General features: G+C 42.0%; 5 protein-coding genes across 5 annotated transcripts; 4 read left to right on the top strand and 1 right to left on the bottom strand.

Moving 5' to 3' along the window:
* Window positions 1–134: 134 nt before the first annotated feature.
* LOC119556401 (cytochrome P450 4g15) lies at window positions 135–10,464 on the top strand. Its single transcript, XM_037868577.1, has 6 exons — window positions 135–755; window positions 1,430–1,627; window positions 2,186–2,368; window positions 7,558–8,231; window positions 8,808–9,099; window positions 9,909–10,464. The coding sequence occupies exons 1-6, from the start codon at window positions 557–559 to the stop codon at window positions 10,070–10,072; spliced, it is 1,710 nt and encodes a 569-aa protein (XP_037724505.1). The 5' UTR covers window positions 135–556; the 3' UTR covers window positions 10,073–10,464.
* Window positions 10,465–10,944: 480 nt separating this feature from the next.
* On the top strand, window positions 10,945–13,609 carry LOC119557500 (ubiquitin-like modifier-activating enzyme 5). Its single transcript, XM_037870272.1, has 2 exons — window positions 10,945–11,387; window positions 12,400–13,609. Exons 1-2 carry the CDS (start codon window positions 11,089–11,091, stop codon window positions 13,328–13,330), a joined length of 1,230 nt encoding a protein of 409 aa, XP_037726200.1. The 5' UTR covers window positions 10,945–11,088; the 3' UTR covers window positions 13,331–13,609.
* Window positions 13,610–13,871: 262 nt separating this feature from the next.
* LOC119557267 (signal peptidase complex subunit 2) lies at window positions 13,872–14,825 on the top strand. The gene is made up of 2 exons (XM_037869953.1): window positions 13,872–14,050; window positions 14,168–14,825. The coding sequence occupies exons 1-2, from the start codon at window positions 14,012–14,014 to the stop codon at window positions 14,708–14,710; spliced, it is 582 nt and encodes a 193-aa protein (XP_037725881.1). The 5' UTR covers window positions 13,872–14,011; the 3' UTR covers window positions 14,711–14,825.
* Window positions 14,826–14,975: 150 nt separating this feature from the next.
* LOC119557266 (probable tubulin beta chain CG32396) lies at window positions 14,976–16,943 on the top strand. Its single transcript, XM_037869952.1, has 2 exons — window positions 14,976–15,344; window positions 15,396–16,943. Exons 1-2 carry the CDS (start codon window positions 15,288–15,290, stop codon window positions 16,734–16,736), a joined length of 1,398 nt encoding a protein of 465 aa, XP_037725880.1. The 5' UTR covers window positions 14,976–15,287; the 3' UTR covers window positions 16,737–16,943.
* A 90-nt stretch (window positions 16,944–17,033) lies between these two features.
* LOC119557265 (titin homolog) lies at window positions 17,034–19,597 on the bottom strand. Its single transcript, XM_037869950.1, has one exon. The coding sequence runs from the start codon at window positions 19,540–19,542 to the stop codon at window positions 17,362–17,364; it is 2,181 nt and encodes a 726-aa protein (XP_037725878.1). The 5' UTR covers window positions 19,543–19,597; the 3' UTR covers window positions 17,034–17,361.
* Between the last annotated feature and the right edge of the window lie 565 nt (window positions 19,598–20,162).

The raw sequence follows: 20,162 nt of genomic DNA, 5'->3' as shown, positions 1-20,162 counted from the left end.
TATTTTGATAATGACCTGAAGATATTATAGGCAAGTGTTGTAGAATTTCTCTCAGTGTGGATATGCTGCACATTGTTGGCTATAAAAGTCGTTCGCACCGTCGACGCTGGCTAGTCGCTGGAAGTGCGAGTGCGGGTCCATCGTTTCTGATTTCGGATTTCTGATTTATAAGCACGGTTGTATCTGTGAGTCCCGCGTCCGTTTCCGTAACTCCGCCATCCCAATACCACAATACCCCGTGTGTGGGTTGTGTGTTCATTTTTCGTGATCATTTTCGCTGGATGCCTCGGCGAGGGGTTGTCACCGTTTAGTTGTGCGCTGGACGAGCAGCGAGTAACATCCGGTCCACCGATCCCATCCGATCCGATCCGATACCATCCCATCCCATGGATAGCTGATCGATCCGATCCGTGTACTTGGGCAGTGTGCGTGCTGCGATCGCCTCTATTTTTTTTGTTTAGTTTTGGTGTTTTTGGTGTTTTGTATGCTCTTGCTGGTCTGGACAACCGAACCAGTTGAAGGATAGGATCCCCCGATAGCGATCACCCCTCATCCCATGGAAGTGCTGAAGAAGGACGCCGTCCTGGGCTCGCCCAGCAGCGTCTTCTACTTCCTGCTGCTGCCCACGCTGGTGCTGTGGTACATCTACTGGCGATTATCCCGGGCCCACCTGTACAGGCTGGCCGGACGACTGCCGGGACCCAGGGGCCTGCCCATCGTGGGCCACCTGTTCGATGTGATTGGACCCGCTTCATGTAAATGCCATAATTAAGTGCCTTTCGGGGATTTGGGAATAACCATTAATGAAGTGTGAAATCATTGATATTGCTACTCTCCGTATCCTAGTTAAATAATACAAAATATCAAATTGCAATTTATATTTGATTTCAAAATGAATTTGATTTAATTCTTGATCAATTTTTAATTTTTAAAGTCAGAGTAAAACACCTGAATCATCGTAAACACTTAAATTTGTATTTCATTTACAACTTAAATCATTCTTTGTCAAGCAAATAATGAAAGTTTAGTAGAAGTATTTTTATTTGCATCTTTACATAAAACTGCAATTTGAAGCTATATTAAAGCGACAAGTTTTTTCAACTAAAAACGTACAAGAACATTATAATAAATTCTTAAACAGTATCTTTGCCTTTAAAGTCAATAATAATAAAACTAGTAATGAATGGGTTTGTATAGATGTGTGTAAAATAAAGATAATTTGTAACTTTAAAATATAATTTTTCATAAAATTAATAATATCCAAGAACATTTTCGGTAATATTTTGAAATATTCCTCATGGTGCTACTTAAAAAAAAGTTTATTCACATATTTTTTAATTCGAAAACATTTATTGATATTTGATAAGAATTGTAAATACCTTAAAAAAGAGTTCCGAAAACTGATCAAATACCCCGCTATCGCCTGCAGCTGTTTTCAAAACAGTCATCCGGAAGAGCGCCCCCTTCGAGCACATAGCCAAGATGTGGATCGGGCCCAAGCTGGTGGTCTTCATCTACGATCCCCGGGACGTGGAGCTGCTGCTGAGCAGCCACGTCTATATCGACAAGGCCTCCGAGTACAAGTTCTTCAAGCCCTGGCTGGGCGATGGACTGCTGATCAGCACAGGTGAGGGGCCGAAAGGGGGGATTTCTGGATTTCTGGGGGCCCAGGAGGTGGGGCCAGTTTGAGGACCACTTGCCACTAATGCAATTTGCGGAATCATAAATTAATTAAGCGATCCGCTAGCCTGACAGTTGGCACAACAATGCCGCTATAAATAAAACCAGCGTCGCAGAAAAGTCACGGGGAAAAATTATGGAGTCGTTTGAAGTCGAAATTTGAAAGTATCAGTTAGTATTTTAAAGATTTTAAATAAAATATACTGAATACAAATAAAATACTAATAAAATATTTTTCGTCGAAAAGGATATTATCAAAATAACAATATGATACCATATGGTATCGATTTTATTTAGTACTTACAACAGAAATTAATTGTGATAACACTTTTATATTACGTATTAGGGTATATTTTAACAAATTGACCAACTACTTGAAAAGATTTCTATAAATTGAAATTAAAAATTTTTACCAAGGCATTGAATCCATTTTCACTTAGGCTTTTGAAGCACTCGATCGGTTCCATACCTACATATCTACATATAGCGCCCTCTATTGTTGCAGGTCAAAAATGGCGTTCGCACCGCAAACTGATCGCACCCACATTCCATCTGAACGTCTTGAAGAGCTTCATCGAGCTCTTCAACGAGAACTCGCGCAATGTGGTGAGGAAACTGCGTGCGGAGGATGGTCGCACGTTTGATTGCCATGATTACATGAGCGAGGCAACCGTGGAGATTCTATTGGGTAAGTGAATAGATATGGATGCGAGATAGATGTACGTGATACGGATACGGGGATAGGGATAGCCGTACTTTGCCGTCACGGTGATTACACACACAAAAAAGTACAGTACAGTCAACTCACACGCACTCGCACATCATCATCCCCAATACCCATACTTCCACAGTTCCATACCTCCATACCTCCATACTATCCAGTCCCAGCATCATTTCAGTTATATGCGTGTGCCCAAGTCACCTAATCTCCGCTAAAACATACTATACTATATATGATACATTATATTGTATGCCACACACAATTGAGTGCAGACCCATTTCCCTATATACTGACAAATCAAAAATTTCTGCTTGCTTTTGTTGTGCCCCCAACAATGGGCGCAGATAATACGTATATATGTAGTTCTGCATATATATACCAGATCCCGGCCTCCGATCTAACCGAATTATGCCACCGCCAGCTGCCAAACTGCTGCAAACTGGTTGGCTTTGTCCTCTAAACGATCATGTGGCTTAGTTACGAAAATTCCATAATTAAAGGTCTTTTCCCAGCAAAAACTAACTATCGTAACTTGGAAGTGGCTTCGCTAATTAGGATCCTCTAAGGTTAATATCGATAAAAATCTTATGTTAAGTGATATCAGAGCACATTCACAAAAAACTTTGGAACATTAAGGCCAGTCGCCCATAGTAACTCAGCTCCTATAAGAACTTTAATATTTATTTAAGTTTGTATTAGTTTATTAGGTCCTAAGTTGTGAAATTTTTACTGATGCAAATCTTATGTTAAGTGATTTTAAAGCACATTCACAAAAAACTCTCGAATATTGAGACCAGACCATAGTAACTCAGCTCCTAAAGAGCTTTATTATTTTTTTTAAGCTTGTATTAGTTTATTAGGTCCTAAGTTGTGAAATTTTTAATGTTGCGAACATAACAAATGCAATATGGAAGTGGAATATGAAAAAACCTTCTTATATGTGGCAGGACTATGCCAAGGTAACTCACAAGCCCCAAGCTTGATTTGGGTAAAATCACCGCCCATTTGTAGATGCAGGTGAAGGCTATTCCTATACTTTTGGACCACCCAATAGGGTAGTTAATTCATGCAAAAATACCACCCAGACGCCAATTCGCTTAAAGCCAAACACGTCGCGTTGGGGGCCTGGAAAAATGGAAAAAGTGAAACCGCCAAGAGCTAGACAAATTGGAAGGCGGCCAATGTTAATGACATTGTCGCCGGCGGATCGCTCGGCCGATTTCGGATTGATTTCTAGGCCATTGCATAATCCGAGCCCTCAATTGAAATGCAGCCAATGCAAGATTACAGAACTCAACTGGATGGGACTTGAGTTCCGAAGCGAACCGAACTGCAACGAACTGCAACGAAATGCAACGAAATCCACCGAATCCCAGCGAATCTGAGCTGCAATTAAAGGCACGTCGCATTGCCATTAAGCATTTAATCAGGAAAATTTGAATGCAACGGCCGACATCCAGAGCTGAGGTTGTTGTTCACGGCGATTATGGGGTCTGACGCAAACGGGCAATTAGCAATTAAGACCTGAACGAAACCAGCAAATGCTTATGAAGAACTGGGCAAATGTTTTAAATTCGAATCGTAAGAATGGGCAGGAAAAACCAAATGTCATTGCATAAGCCAGATTTCCCATTTCCCCATACAAGGCAACTCGAAACGAAAGTGTTTATTTACTTTACTATATGGAAAAGTTATCAATAATTATGAATCTTTAAGTGGGGTGTATAGTTCCTTATTTAATGTAAACTTACTGACCTATCTTTACATTTTGTCGTTGCACAGCTAAGTCATATGATATCAATTTTTATTTTGCTCTCAATATTAGATTTGCTAAATTATACTTGTAAATATTTTCAAAAACTTTGATTAATTAATTTTCCAAATTTTATAATTGGATCTAAGATTTTGTATCACTTGATTTTTAAACTGTTTCTGGAGTTAAGTATAAAGGGTTTTATAATTTTAAAGGATATAAAATGCTTTGGAAATATATAAAATCTTTTCTGATCAATAATTACCCCACCTTTTCTTATTAATTATTTTAAGTCCTTCTTTAAAGACATGAGATAAGATGTAGCCAAGAAAAATTCAAAATTAGATCTAGAAATTGTTTAAAAACTCCTTTCGAAGGAAGAAAGCTCTCTCAAGTCGAAACAAATGCCGAATTCCTGGCTCGCATTTTTCCCACAGCACAAAAACATTCTACTCTCGAAGCGGATCTGCCCGTAAGCTCGTTTATGCTGTCATCTATAGATCTATTTATGCATTGTATCTACAATTAGACAGTCGGTATGGTGAGCGGCAGGGGAATCCAGGGGCTACCTCCGCCGCCTGTTGTCTGTTTGTTAAGTTCAATTGGCGCTTGGGTCAGGCGAGTGCATTCCACTTCCCCCCATTTGAGCTGGGGTCCATCTCCGATCTCGATCTCGATCTCCAAACACCGAGTGCTATCCGATTAAAATCCGAGTCAGAGCCGGGCGGAAAAATTCAATTTTGAATTTGACACACGTGATGAAGCACTGTTTAGCTGGGCATTGAGATTAAAAACGAATCTCTTAGGGCCATCAAACTAAGAATTCAAGTTCCACAAATTTATAAGTTTAAAACTACCAATATGGGTCGTTCTTTTAAAAATGCAAACGAAATAAAGAATCCTTGCAGCCGGAGAGAATATTTTTTGAAATTGGTGGTTTTTAAAAGTTTTGAACTACAAAAATGATAAAATTCCGATAGTCGTGCTATTTTATTTATCGAATACTAAACAAATGTAATCAATATTTCAGATTTGGATATACTACGATAAAAAAACCCGATAAAACAGAGTTATTTTTGACATAAATCGAAATCGATGTTTTTTGCCAAAGAGTCGGTGATTTCGCTGCCATAAAGCAAAAAAAGGTCAGAATGAGGAATGTCATACCTCGTTGAGCTCGTAATTAAGTTCCCTATCCACTATCATTGAAACCTAGAAAATTTTAATTTTGCCCATTTTTTGCAAAAAATTATGATGTAACCCCTTATTAAAAATGGAAAAATTGGTCAAAAAAATAATTTCCCGGAAAGTGATGGGGATGGTTAGCTAAGGATGTTAGCTGCTCAAAACAGTCGGTCTTTTAGCTGTACGCCTTGATTTGTCTGAACTATGATTGAAAAATTGCAAAAAAAAAGGATAATTTTTCACTAACATCGAAAACAGGGATATTTTGCCCTAAAGTCTCAGTTATATGGCTGTCATAATGCAAAAAATGGTCAGAATAAGAAATGTTATACCTCGTTGAGCTTGTAATTTAATTTCCTATCCACTTTCATTCAAACCTGAAAATTTTTAATTTTGCCCATTTTTCTCAAAAATCATGATGTAACCCCTTATAAAAAATGCAAAAATGGGTCAAAAAATTAATTTCCTTTAAAACGATTGGGATTGTTAGCTTAGGATGTAAGCTGCTCAAAACTGTCGGTCTTTTAGCTGTACGCCTTGATTTGGCCGAACTACGATTAAAAAACCGCAAGAAATTGAAGAATTTTTGTAATAAAATCGGAATCTCTATTTTCTGCCCTAGTTTCTCAGTTTTTTGGCTGTCATAATGCGAAAAAAGGTCAGAATGAAGAATGTCATACCTCGTTGAGCTCGTAATTAATTTCCCTATTCATTAGCATTGAAACCTAGAAAATTTTAATTTTGCCCATTTTTTGCAAAAAAATCACACCTTATTAAAAATGCAAAAATCGGTCAAAAAATAAGTTTCCTTTAAAATGATTGGAATTGTTAGCTGAGGGTTTTAGCTGCTCAAAACTGTCTTTCTTTTAGTTGTACGCTTTGATTTGACTGAACTACGATTAAAAACCCACTAAGTAATAGCATTTTTGACATAAATCGAAATACCGGTTTTTTGCCAAAAAGAGTCGGAGTTTTCGCTGCCATAAAGCAAAAAAAGGTCAGAAAAAGGAATGTTATACCTCATTGAGCTCGTAATTTAATTTCCTATCCATTTTCATTCAAACCTGAAAATTGTTATTTTGCTTATTTTTAGCAAAAATCATGATGAAACCCCTTATAAAAAATTCAAAAATGGGTCAAAAAATAAATTTCCTTTAAAACGATTGGAATTGTTAGTTTAGGATGTAAGCTGCTCAAAACTGACGGTCTTTTAGCTGTACGCCTTGATTTGCCTGAACTACGAATAAAAAACCGCACGAAAATGAAGAATTTTTGTAATAAAATCGGAATCCCTATTTTCTGACCTTATTTCTCAGTTTTTTGACTGTCGTAATGCAACAAAAGGTCAGAATATGAAATGTCATACCTCGTTGAGCTCGTAATTAAATTTCCTATACATTGGCATTTAAGCCCAAAAATTTTTAATTTTGTCCATTTTTTTCAAAAAAACATGATGTAACTAACCCCTTATAAAAAATGCGAAAATTGGAAAAAAAATAATTTCTCGGAAAGTGACGGGGATTGTTTTCTGAGGATGTTAGCTGCTCAAAACAGTCGGTCTTTTAGCTGTACGCCTTGATTTAGCTGAACTATGATTGAAAAACCGCAAAAAATTTTGACCAAAATCGGAAAGCCTATTTTCTGCCCTAATTTCTCTGTTTTTTGGCTGTCATAATGCGAAAAATGGTCAGAATGATAAATGTCATACCTCGTTGAGCTCGTAATTAAATTCCCTATCGACTAGCATTGAAACCTAGAAAATTTAAGTTTTGCCCATTTTTCGCTAAAAATCACGAAGTAACCCCTTATAAAAATTCAAAAATTGGTCAAAAAATAAATTTCCTTTAAAATGATTGGGATTGTTAGCTTAGGATGTTAGCTGCTCAAAACTGTCGGTCTTTTGGCTGTACGTCTTGACTTGCCTAAACTACGATTGAAAAACTGTTAAAAAAAAGGGTATTTTTGACCGAATTCTGAATCCCAAAAAAAGATAATGTAACCCTTTATAAAAAATTCAAAAATGGGTCAAAAAATAAATTTCCTTTAAAATGATTGGGATTGTTAGCTTAGGATGTTAGCTGCTCAAAACTGTCGGTCTTTTAGCTGTACGCCTTGAGTTGGCTGAACTACGATTTAAAACCCACTAAAAAATATAATTTTTGACAATACCCCAACCAATTTTTGAGCAGATTTCTCTAAGTGTACCCTCGCCTTCCAGAGACTGCGATGGGCGTGTCGAAGAAGACGCAGGACAAGTCGGGATTCGAGTACGCGATGGCCGTGATGCGGATGTGCGACATCCTGCACGCCCGCCACCGCAGCATCTTCCTGCGCAACGAGTTCGTGTTCACCCTGACCAGGTACTACAAGGAGCAGGGCCGCCTGTTGAACATCATCCATGGCCTGACCACCAAGGTGATCCGCAGCAAGAAGGCGGCCTTCGAGCAGGGCACCCGCGGATCCCTGGCCCAGTGCGAGCTGAAGGCGGCTGCCTTGGAGAGGGAGCGGGAGCTCAGCGGACAGGATGCGGATGCGGTGGTCAGTGGCCAGTCCTCGGGTGAGGAGAAGGTCACTCTGCCGGTGGCCGGACTCTCGTACGGCCAGTCGGCCGGCCTCAAGGACGACCTGGATGTGGAGGACAACGACATTGGCGAGAAGAAGCGGCTGGCCTTCCTCGACCTGATGCTCGAGAGTGCCCAGAACGGGGCCCTCATCACCGACACGGAGATCAAGGAGCAGGTGGACACCATCATGTTCGAGGGACACGACACCACGGCAGCCGGCTCCTCGTTCTTCCTCTCGCTGATGGGCATCCACCAGGAGATCCAGGACCGCGTGCTCGCCGAGCTCGACTCCATTTTCGGCGACTCACAGCGGCCGGCCACGTTTCAGGTGGGTAACCATGGATGATACATCAAAGCTTTTCTCAAATAATTTATTTGGCGTCAATGATAATTTGTCATATGAATTAGAAGAGTTATCTATTCCTAAAAGTAAATTTTCAAATAAAAAAAATTTACTGAAGAAATACTTTTTTAATTTAAAAGCGGGCCGAAGGTCTTAAGCTTCCAGCGCCCCTTCTTTTTTAAATATTAATTTAAGTATTATATACTAGCTTTAATTTGTTAAAATAAAATAAAAATAAAATAACAAATTTAAAAGTAGGTTCATTTTGTCTTACATTTTAGTATTACGTACCTTTTTTACCTTTAAAAAAGTAATAATTCTTCAAAATATTTTTGCCTTACATTTTTTTTTTTAAATGTTAAAAATTACGTAATGATTAAAACATTGCAATAAAGAGTATTATACAAAAAGTAAATAATAAAATGATATGATAAAGAAATTAATCAATACCAAAGTCAATTCTTCTTTAAAAACTCTGTTCAATATTTGGTAAAATTTTAAAACGTGTATCTTTTTTGAATAAACCTAATACATGGAATGCCTTTATTTTTAAAATTGTAGGACACACTGGAGATGAAGTATCTGGAGCGGTGTCTGATGGAGACGCTGCGCATGTACCCGCCCGTCCCGCTGATCGCCCGCGAGCTGCAGGAGGACCTCAAGCTGAACTCGGGCAACTACGTGATCCCCAGGGGCGCCACGGTGACGGTGGCCACCGTCCTGCTGCACCGCAATCCGAAGGTCTACGCCAATCCCAACGTCTTCGATCCGGACAACTTTCTGCCGGAGCGGCAGGCCAACCGCCACTACTACGCCTTCGTGCCCTTCTCCGCGGGACCGCGCAGCTGTGTGGGTGAGTGGGGGATTGTGCACTGATAAAAAAATATTATTATTAAAATTACGGAAATTCTGAAGACCATTGAAAGAAAAAAAAAACAATGCCAACAAGATTTCTTTAAAATTTCTACCTGAAAACTACCTTGAACAACATACACTGAGAAATCGAGCAAGTGCTTATAATACAAAAGCAGGCTGAAAACATTTGAAAAAGTATAACTCTTCAAAGAAATGTGTTACTTTTACTTATATATTTTTTTAAAATATTTTTACAAATTTATTTTTTAAACTAATATTATATATGTAGATCCTACGTATATCCCATTTAATCAAATTGAGACCTCCAAGTTTATAAAATATAGAGATGAAAAAAATTATATTTCCCTACGAGTTTCGACCATATTGCTAGGGTTTTTTCAAGGTTTATATTAGTCAAACTCTCTAAATTTAAATACCTAAACAGTAAGCTTATCTTACCAATAAAAAAAATAGTTAATGTTAATAAGTCTTCAAAGAAATGTGTTCATTTACTTATATTTTTTTTTTAAATGTTTTGACAATTTTATTTTTTTAACTAATATTATATAGATCCTACGTATATCCTATCAAATCAAATTGAGACCTCTAAGTTTATGAAATATAGAGATGAAAAAAATTATATTTCCCTACGAGTTCCGACCATATTGTTAATGTTTTTTCAAGGTATACATTAGTCAAATTCTCTAATTTTAAATAGGCTTATCTTACCTATAAAAAAATAGTTAACCTCAATTAATTTTTTATCATACAATATTTTTCATTGTATTATGCTATTATTTTTGTTAGGCCGCAAATACGCGATGCTTAAGCTGAAGATCCTTCTGTCGACCATTTTGCGGAACTACCGTGTCTTCTCGGACCTGACCGAATCGGACTTCAAGCTGCAGGCGGACATCATCCTAAAAAGGGAGGAGGGCTTCCGCGTGCGCCTGCAGCCGCGGAGCAGGTGAACCCAGTGAACCCAGTGAACCCAGCGAACCAGGTGGACCAGGTGAACCAGGTCATCCGGGTGGACGGACGAGGGTCACCGGATGGCGGACAGCACACAGTACACAATAAGCTACACAGAACGGACACTTATCCATACATATATCTCTACTTGTTGGCAAGTGATAGTCACCGGTTTATACAGTAATATTGATAATATTAAATAATAAACGTGCTCCCAACACTCGATTTATTGAATAGTATAATAATTATTTTTTTGTCGCATTTAACACGCAAAGCAATCACAACTATCGTCATCTTCTTTTAACTGTTTTTTTTTTTTTGGTTATTTAATAATTATAATACCTTTTTTGTGTAATGATTTTGACAATAAATCTTTTGTGTAATTATACAAGTCGATCGTATGAGTCGAAGGAGGTGAGTAAGTGGTTTAAGAGCTTTGAGAAATCGACGCATTTAATGGATAATAGTGGGTTAAAAAAAGAAATAAAATAAACAAATGCATACTCATTTAAAAATGTTGTTTTTCTGGCTGGTGTAAAAGAGCTGATTTATAATTTAAAATTTAAAAAAAAATTAAAGTTAAAATATTTTTTGTGCTTGAAATATTTTAAATTGGTCGATAGTTTTTTTTAAATAATGTGCTTTTTAAACTTTTTGGCTATTAACTGCTATAGACATGTATTCAATTTGTTTAATTAATGGCTGAAGAATTTTCAATTCAAATAAGTGCGCCAAAGTCAGCGTTTATCAGCACTATCCAAATCGTGCGAGCAGTGGTATTTTCTAATGTTTCTGTGGTATTTTTGCCATCGTTGATGGACCATCTCTAGATCAGTGCTGCCAGACTGTTTTCGAACACGATTGTGCAGTATGACCGTACTTGCAATAACAAAGCTTGTTGTAACACAACTACGTGGCTGCGATTAAAACAGCGAAACTTAAAAGCGAAAGTTGAAAGTCAAGACGACCGTTTACTGACTTTGGAGGATCGCAGCTGGAGGACCCATTCGCCAGGATGTCGCACGCCATCGACGAACTGCAGGCGATCATCGCCGAGCTGAAGACGGAGCTGGAGGACCCGAAGACCCCAGGGAGCAGCACCAGCGGCAGTGGGATCGGGGGCAACAACAGCCGCCTGGTGCGCGATCGCATCGAGCGCATGTCCGCCGAGGTGGTGGACTCCAATCCCTACAGTCGCCTCATGGCCCTGCAGCGGATGAACATCGTCAAGGACTACGAGCGGATCCGGGACAAGGCGGTGGCCATTGTGGGCGTGGGCGGCGTGGGAAGCGTCACCGCCGACATGCTGACACGGTTCGTACACGGCGAGAAATCACTATGACTTATGGCAATTCGTAGTTCAAATCATATACATAAATATTCCACAAAAGATCTGCTATATGATCTTAAAATCTCTTTAAATAATGAAGCCACTTTGTTAAACCTTTCCATATAGAAATATCAGGGTAATCCCCTTTTTAGTATTGAATATCATGTTGACACGGTTCGTACACGGCGAGAAATCACTATGACTTATGGCAATTCATAGCTCAAATCATATCCATAAGTAATCCACAAAAGATCTGCTTGTTGAACTAAATGATCTCAAAATCTTTTCAAAAAATGAAACCACTTTGTTAAACCTTTCCATATAGAAATATCAGGGTAGTCCCCTTTTTAATATTGAATATCATGTTGACACGGTTCGTACACGGCGAGAAATCACTATGACCTATGGCAGTTTGTAGCTCAAATCATATCCATAAGTCATCCACAAAAGATCTGCTATATTGAACTATATGATCTAAAAATCTGTTCAAAAAATGAAGCCACTTTGTTAAACCTTTCCATATAGAAATATCAGGGTAATCCCCTTTTTAATATTGAATATCATGTTGAACTATATGATTTTTAAAAAATTTAGCCACTGTTTTAAATCGTTCTGTATAGAAATATCTGGGTAATCCCTAATTTAATATTGAACATAATATAGAACTATGATTTTAAAATCTACTTAAAAAATTAACCCACTGTTATACCTTTTATGTATAATATATATGGCTAATTCCTATTTTAATAGTTTGTTGTATACCTCTTGAATTTGTTATAACGCGTATGATATTCAGCATAATTTTAAACTAGAGATCTCTGAAGGAATTTGTTGAATTTATGTATAAAATACACATAAAACATCTTTTATTAGCTTGAAAGCATAAACAATTTACTAAAATATTTTTACTCTATACAGATATGTCACATAAATTCCAATTTATATTTCACCTGATCACTTCCAAACCATATATTGAATGCCCTATTTATATTGCAGCTGCGGCATTGGCAAACTGATTCTGTTCGACTACGACAAGGTGGAGCTGGCCAACATGAACCGGCTGTTCTTCACGCCCGACCAGGCGGGCCTCTCCAAAGTCCAGGCCGCCGCCGCCACGCTGGGCTTCATTAACCCGGACGTGGAGATCGAGACGCACAACTACAACATCACGACGGTGGATAACTTTGATCGCTTCCTGGACACCATCTCGCAGGGCGGTCGTGTGGCTGGTCAGCCGGTGGATCTGGTGCTCAGCTGTGTGGACAACTTCGAGGCCCGCATGGCCATCAATGCGGCCTGCAATGAGCGGAATCTCAACTGGTTCGAGTCGGGCGTTTCGGAGAATGCCGTCTCGGGGCACATTCAGTTTATCCGTCCCGGCGACACCGCCTGTTTCGCCTGTGCTCCGCCTTTGGTGGTGGCCGAGAACATTGACGAGAAGACCCTCAAAAGGGAGGGCGTGTGCGCCGCCTCTCTGCCCACCACCATGGGCATTACGGCTGGCTTTCTTGTCCAGAATGCCCTGAAGTATCTGCTGAATTTCGGCGAGGTCTCCGACTATCTGGGCTACAATGCCCTCAGCGATTTCTTCCCCAAGATGACGCTCAAGCCGAATCCACAGTGCGATGACAGGAATTGTTTGGTGCGGCAAAAGGAATTCCAGGCCAGACCCAAACCCGTGGTGATAAAGGAGGAGGCGGCCAGCGAGGAGCCGCTGCATGCCACCAACGAATGGGGCATCGAACTGGTGGCCGAGGATGCACCAGAAAGTAATCCAACGGCAGCTAAAACCTCTGAGGTTGGCGAAGGTCTGAGACTCGCCTACGAGGCACCTGAAAAATCTAGCGAAAATCTCGGAGATGCTGTGCCTGCACCCGAAGACGGAGCCAGTCTGGAAGACCTGATGGCACAGATGAAGTCCATGTGAAAAATGAATTCCATACTCTGTATTTATAGAAACTTTTTTGTGAAGCATTTTTTTTGTATAAACTCCGTTTAGTTTGTGTGAAAGCTGGCTCGGCCATTTGTAATATCTTTGAATATGAAATACACGCTGTGCGAATTGCCAACTGACAAGCTGGAACACAATGAATAAATGTTATTTTTATAATAAATATATTTAAGAACAAATTCTTAAAACTTCTGTGCAGCCATTGTATTTGTTTAAAGACAATATCATAAAATAAATAAATAAGTCGTTTAAAAATGTAATGGTATTCTTTATTCGGCGCTTAAAAAAATAAAAAGCAACCACTAGGAAAATGCTTTATGTATAATTTGGTGAAATTATAATTTTAGCTTCTCTGTGACATTTTTATGATGTTTTATTAGTGTTTTTGTAAGATATGTAAATAGGTAAAATCACAATTCATTTGAATTACGCGCGCACTTTGTTGGGCTTAACTAGTAGTTTTAGTATTTTTCCCTGTTCAATCTGGCAACACGGGCCAACTGGTTATCGACTCAGTCCGATAGACGATACAAATTTTGTTGTCGCGTTGTCAAAAAAAAAGAAGGAAATCTCCTTGGAAAAGTGTTTTTCCTGCCTGCCACACACGCTTTTCTGAATCACCAAGGGACGGAAAAAGGTTTCAAGAGTACACTAGACATGGGCAAGAAGGAGGAAAAGTCACAGCCGGGCGAGGAGGTGAGAAAACCAGATGCCGGCTTGGCACTTGGTCCATTGGGATGTGTTCTCCAAGACACGTCAGTGCATGATGTTTTATGGATGTTTCTAAGCCAATTCCAACATATTTCCTTGCAGCTCGTCAAGGTCAACAAGTGGGATGGATCCGCGGTGAAGCATGCCCTGGATGATGCGGTGAAAACCTGCCTGCTGGGCGATCGTCCCCAGCTGAAGGAGCAATTCGGCCTGGTCAACACCCGCCTGGCCCTCTGCGCCCTTGCCGTGCTGGTGGCCATTATGGCCCACGCCTGGGACTTCACCCATCCATTCCCCGAATCCCGTCCCGTGCTCCTGTTCAGCGTTCTGGCCTACTTCGCCCTGCTGGGCGTCCTGACCCTCCACTCTAGCTTCCGCGAGAAGGGCACCTTCGCGGTGGCCCTGCAGAAGGAGAAGGAGCGCGAGCGCCTGTGGGAGGCCAGCTCCGACATGCGCAAGTACGACGACAAGTACCTGCTGACCCTCAGTGTCCGCGACTCGAAGAACGGCAAGCGGCGCGAGCAGAGCAGCAGCAAGTCCTGCGCCGCCTTCATCGATCAGAATGGCATCGTCCTGGACAACCTGGTGGCCAACGAGGTCAACCGCCTGTTCAACGCCCTGGCCGCCGACAAGAAGGACAAGTAGCTGGCCGAGGAGGATCCAGCCTCTGGAGCAGCCAGTTAAGCCCACAACGTTTTTTTTTTATAAATAAACCAAATTCCCCCACTTTGTCTCATTAAACTGTACACTTTTGTGGTAAGCCGACTGTGCGTCTCTGCTTTTATGTGTTTCGATTCCAATTACTACAAAAAACGCGATATATATTATTTATTGTCTGACAATTTCAACTTTAAAGCTTCAAATGATTAGCCTTGATGGGTAATCCTTCTTTGTCCATTGAAGCTTTAGAGCATTTGATCTTATAATTGCAGTCGTACAGGCATAACCTTAGCCTCCTTAAATATACATATATCTTTAAATAAGTCAAAATATATATAATTTTTACTGGGCTCTTTGAAGAATTTTGTAGGTCTTAGTGAAAAAAGTCATTGACTATGTGTAAAATTCAGAAAGATGGCAGAAAAGTAAAGTTGTGATCAGGACGGCTTGGAGAAGTCGAGCCCCAATAAAAATCGAGAAGCAGATCGGCTGAGCGAGGAGAGGAGAGGATGAGGCAGTAGCCTCCAGCTAAGTGGTGTTAAGGAGCGGAGATTGGGTCAGCATGCGGGAGATAGTCACCCTGCAGATCGGCGGAGCCGGCAATGCCATCGGTGATTCGGTGGGTAGCTACTACATAACTACTAATGCCCTAAACCTCTGATCTTTCCAGTTCTGGCACGTGATCTCGCATGAACATGGCGTGGACTATGCCTCGGGCAGATTTGGCGGCACCAGTCCCCTGCAGCTGGAGCGGATCAATGTGTTCTTCAATGCCACGGCCAGCAAAAGGTTCTATGCCCGCACTATACTCATTGACACGGAGGCCAGCACCATTCAGCGCTTGAACGCCAGCAGTCAGTTGTACAGGCCGGAGAATTTCGTGGCCGGCTCGGAGAGTGCTGGGAACAATTTTGCCCGTGGCTATCACACGGATGGTGCCGCCATCTTGGAGCAGGTGCTGGACAACACCCGGCGGGAGGTGGAATCGGTGGACTCGCTGCAGGGCTTTCAATTGCTCCACTCGATCGGCGGCGGCACCGGCTCCGGCCTGACCTCCCTGATAATGGAGGCCCTGGTCGAACAGTATCCGGACAATTTGCTCTGCAATTATGTCACAATACCATCGCCCAATATGTCCCAGGTGGTGGTGGAGCCATACAATGCCCTACTGAGCACTCCGGCCTTGGTGAACAACTCGCATTTGACGTTCTGCCTGGACAACGAGGCGCTGTTCCAGATCTGCAATAGGAACCTGAAGATCAAGATGTCCGGCTACGAGCACATCAACCACATTGTGGCCCTGACCATGTCAGGTATAACCACTTGCCTAAGGTTTCCTGGCCAGCTGAATGCCGGATTGCGCAAGATCTATGTGAATATGGTGCCATTCCCGAGGCTTCACTTTCTCATACCGGGGTTCGCACCGCTGGTCACCTGCAAGCAGCAGCAGTTCAGCAAGGGCACCGTTTCGGAACTGGTGCAGCAGATCTTCTCCAGCAACAATCTGCTGTGTGCCATCGACCTGCGGAAGGGCAAACTCCTGACGGCGGCGGGCATTTTCCGGGGCAGGATGTCGCCGCGCGAGGTGGACCAACTGATGACCGGGGTGAGGAACAAGAATATCAACAATTTCGTGGACTGGATACCGAATAACATCAAGACGGCCATTTGTGATATTCCGCCGAGGGGCCTCAAGATGTCGGCCACTTTCATAGGCAACACCACGGCGATACAGTCGCTGTTCCAGCGATTACTGGACGGTTCCATGGCCATGCTGCGGCGCAAGGCCCACCTGCATTGGTACACCGGCGAGGGAATGGAGGAGCAAGAGTTCCAGGATGCCCAGCAGGAATTGCAGGCCATCATCGATGATTACCGCAGCAGTGCCGAGGGCGAGGATTCAGGTGGCGGTGGCGGAGGAGGCGGTGGCCGCACTGGAAGCGCCGGGGATGAGAGCGGCGATGAGGAGGCCGCCGCCGCCGGTCCCCAGTGCCCCTATTGCGCCGATTAGCCCACTGACATCCATTCCACATCACCCACATTTAGCTAAGCAACCCTCCCGAAAAGTGATTCACCGATCCTGGGGTTGCCAAATTCAAAAAAAAAGTGTCCTCCGTTGTTGTCGCGCGTCTTGGATTCGGATTCATGCATACTTCTGGGGCATCTGCAATCCCGAAGGATGAGTAGCAATTTGTTCAGGATATATTTCGAGTAGAAAAATATATATATTTTAGAAAAAGCCCTTGTTTTGTACTCTTATTTGAGCTTTAATTTATTTTTCAGAAAATTTTTAAGTACATAGAATCGAATATTATATATTTCCGTATGATTGAAGTAGCCTTTGAAAAAATTCAGAGCGGGTAATTTTTTATTTTTCAATTAATATTTGGTAAAAACAAGTTTAAATTTGATAAAAGAAAAAATAAAATAAGATCCCAAAACATGTTTTGAGCACTTCATTTATATTTTTCTTTAAAGAAAAAAGCAGCCTTATTTCTCAGAGATCTTATTTCTAACAGCCAGTTATTTTTTAAGTTAGTTTGAGAACTTAAGTTCAGTTATAAAGTTATATTATGTTTGTTGTGGATGACATGTACACCTTTTGAAATGCAATGGAATCCATAAGTTTCTGCGATTTAGGAGCTATTGGTCCTATTTAGTAAAGCTGCCCCCTCAGCAACTTGTTCCACTGGGCTTTGGTGCCCTAGAGATGAACCTCCAGGTCGGCAGCACCGACCAGTGCATATCCCGACAAAGGCACTGTCCTGCCATGGCCCACAGGCAGTAAACAATTCTTTCAATTTTGGGCTCATGTCCCGCTCCGTCGCATTGGTCAAGAGGTCATAGGCCGTGGTCGATGAGGCCTTAAACTGCTTCCTTGTTTTGACTTCCACCTGATTTTCTTTGATCGCCTCGTCCCCATTGATCAATTGATTATTAGTCTGTACGCGGTCGGTCAACTTAGGGTGCACCATGCGCATCTTCGAGGTGGGATTGGGGTTCTCGGTGTGGGATAGCGGTGCGTTGCGCTTCTTCTGAGGAAGGTTCCAGTCGTCTGCCGTTGGGCTAGGTCTTTTACCCAAGTAGGTTCGTTGGGGAATCGGACGGATCAGGTCCAGAGGAGCCTTTGTAGCCGGTATCTTCGGCTGGGAAACATGACCAGGGCGGATACAGCCAGGTGGTGTCTTTGCGACCGTTAAATTCTTCTGGGGAGCCTTTATGCGAGGAAAGATCAGGTCCACGTGAGCCTTTGGGACCGGTAATTTCGTCTCAAATACCTGACGGACCTCGGCATCGCAGGATCTTTCATCATCATCATCAGAATAATCTGGATGTTGCAGTCCGGGCGATGGGCGGCGCAGGCCCAGTGCATCCTTCGTGTTCGGTGACTTCTTCGGATGGATCAGTTCCTGGGGAGCCTTTGTGACCGGCAAATCTTTCTGGGTAGCCTTCGTTTTCGGTGACTTCTTCGGCAACTCCTTCCGGCTAGCCTTCGTTTTCGGTGATTTCTTCGGTTGGATCAGGTCCTGGGAAGCCTTTGTGACCGGCAAATCTTTCTGGGTAGCCTTCGTGTTCGGTGACTTCTTCGCATGGATCACGTCCTGGGGAGCCTTTGTGACCGGCAAATCTTTCTGGGTAGCCTTCGTGTCCGGTGACTTCTTCGGTTGGATCAGGTCCTGGGGAGCCTTTGTGACGGGCAAATCATTCTGGGTAGCCTTTGTGTCCGGTGACTTCTTCGGTTGGATCAGGTCCTGGGGAGCCTTTGTGAACGGCAAATCTTTCTGGGTAGAATTCGTGTTCGGTGACTTCTTCGGTTGAATCAGGTCCTGGGGAGCATTTGTGACGGGCAAATCATTCTGGGTAGCCTTTGTGTCCGGTGACTTCTTCGGTTGGATCAGGTCCTGGGGAGCCTTTGTGACCGGCAAATCATTCTGGGTAGCCTTCGTGTCCGGTGACTTCTTCGGTTGGATCAGGTCCTGGGGAGCCTTTGTGACGGGCAAATCATTCTGGGTAGCCTTTGTGTCCGGTGACTTCTTCGGTTGGATCAGGTCCTGGGGAGCCTTTGTGAACGGCAAATCTTTCTGGGTAGAATTCGTGTTCGGTGACTTCTTCGGTTGAATCAGGTCCTGGGGAGCCTTTGTGACCGGCAAATCTTTCTGGGTAGCCTTCGTGTTCGGTATCTTTGGAGGATAGATGAGCTGGAGAGGAGCCCTTCTGGCCGGAAACGGTTTCAGGATAATAGGAGTTGGCTGACTGATCAGGTCCAGGGGAGCCTTTGCGACCGATACCTTCCTCTGGGGTTCATGAATTAGCACACGGTTCTCGGTCTCCGAGGAGCTTTCACTATCATCTGAGTTATCTGATTCTTGTTCGCTATCGGAGGAACTTTCACTTTCATCATCATCATCATCGCCATCGTCATCATCATCGTCATCGTCATCATCATCATCGTCGTCGTCGTCGTCATTATCATCATCATCATCAGAGTAATCTGGAAGCTGCGACTCCTCATCATCTGAATAATCTGGAAACTGCTGTTCCGTCGATGGGCGGCTAGTAGAAGCAGTTGCCAGGCTGGGCGAGAGCTGGTGGTCCCGGATCTTAGTGGCTGTCCGCCGGACCATGAGCCTTAGACGCCTGTTAATTCTGTTGCCCTTATCGATTTTGGCCCTTGGGCAGCACCTCCGATCACGAACCACGTTCTGCAATGTAATTCTTCCCCGAATGATTCGGGGCAAGAACACCTCGCTCTCGAAGCCCGACAGATCCACCTGGACTACGGATTTTTTGGACAGCAGCTTGATATTATATTTCATTTTTCGGTTTTTAAGATAAAAAACGCCGTCCTCACTCCGAAACGTGTCTTGTGAAAAAGGCCTATGAAAAGGAACTGCCAACTTTCATCTGTCAAAACAAATGTCAACTTCGTCGACAGGGTGCCTAAAAAGGGGTGACCACCTCAATAAAAAACTGGCTTTAAAAAGTACTGGAAAATCCACCAATTTTTGGTTATATCTAAGAGAATATAAAAGTTTGTAGTTATTCAAGTTAGGTTTAAATGGTTGTATATCAATTTATAAGCGTTTAAGTGATTTGATTATGTATTTGTTTAACAAACACATAAACTTTTGGTAATTTACAACAAGTTAAATATATATAAATGCTAAATATTTGTTTCCTTATTCTTCAAATCCTGAAATTTATTTTAGAATACCTTATGTTTAAATCAATAAATTTTTGGGGTTTATATTTATTTAATTATATTAAGTGTTAAACTTGTAAAAGACTTTTCTTCGTAAATCGAAGAATAAATTAAAATTTTAATACAAATAAATTCATTTTCGGCTCGGTTCGCATTGTTCCGGCTACTTCACGATCGCTCGCCAATGAAATTTTTCTATTTTAGCAGTGGCCAAACATTTTCCGTAGGTCAAAA

The sequence above is a fragment of the Drosophila subpulchrella genome, chromosome X (assembly GCF_014743375.2).
Source record: "Drosophila subpulchrella strain 33 F10 #4 breed RU33 chromosome X, RU_Dsub_v1.1 Primary Assembly, whole genome shotgun sequence".
Lineage (NCBI taxonomy): Eukaryota > Metazoa > Arthropoda > Insecta > Diptera > Drosophilidae > Drosophila > Drosophila subpulchrella.
Note: the sequence above shows the minus strand (reverse complement) of the source record. Positions and strands in the feature narration are given on the sequence as shown.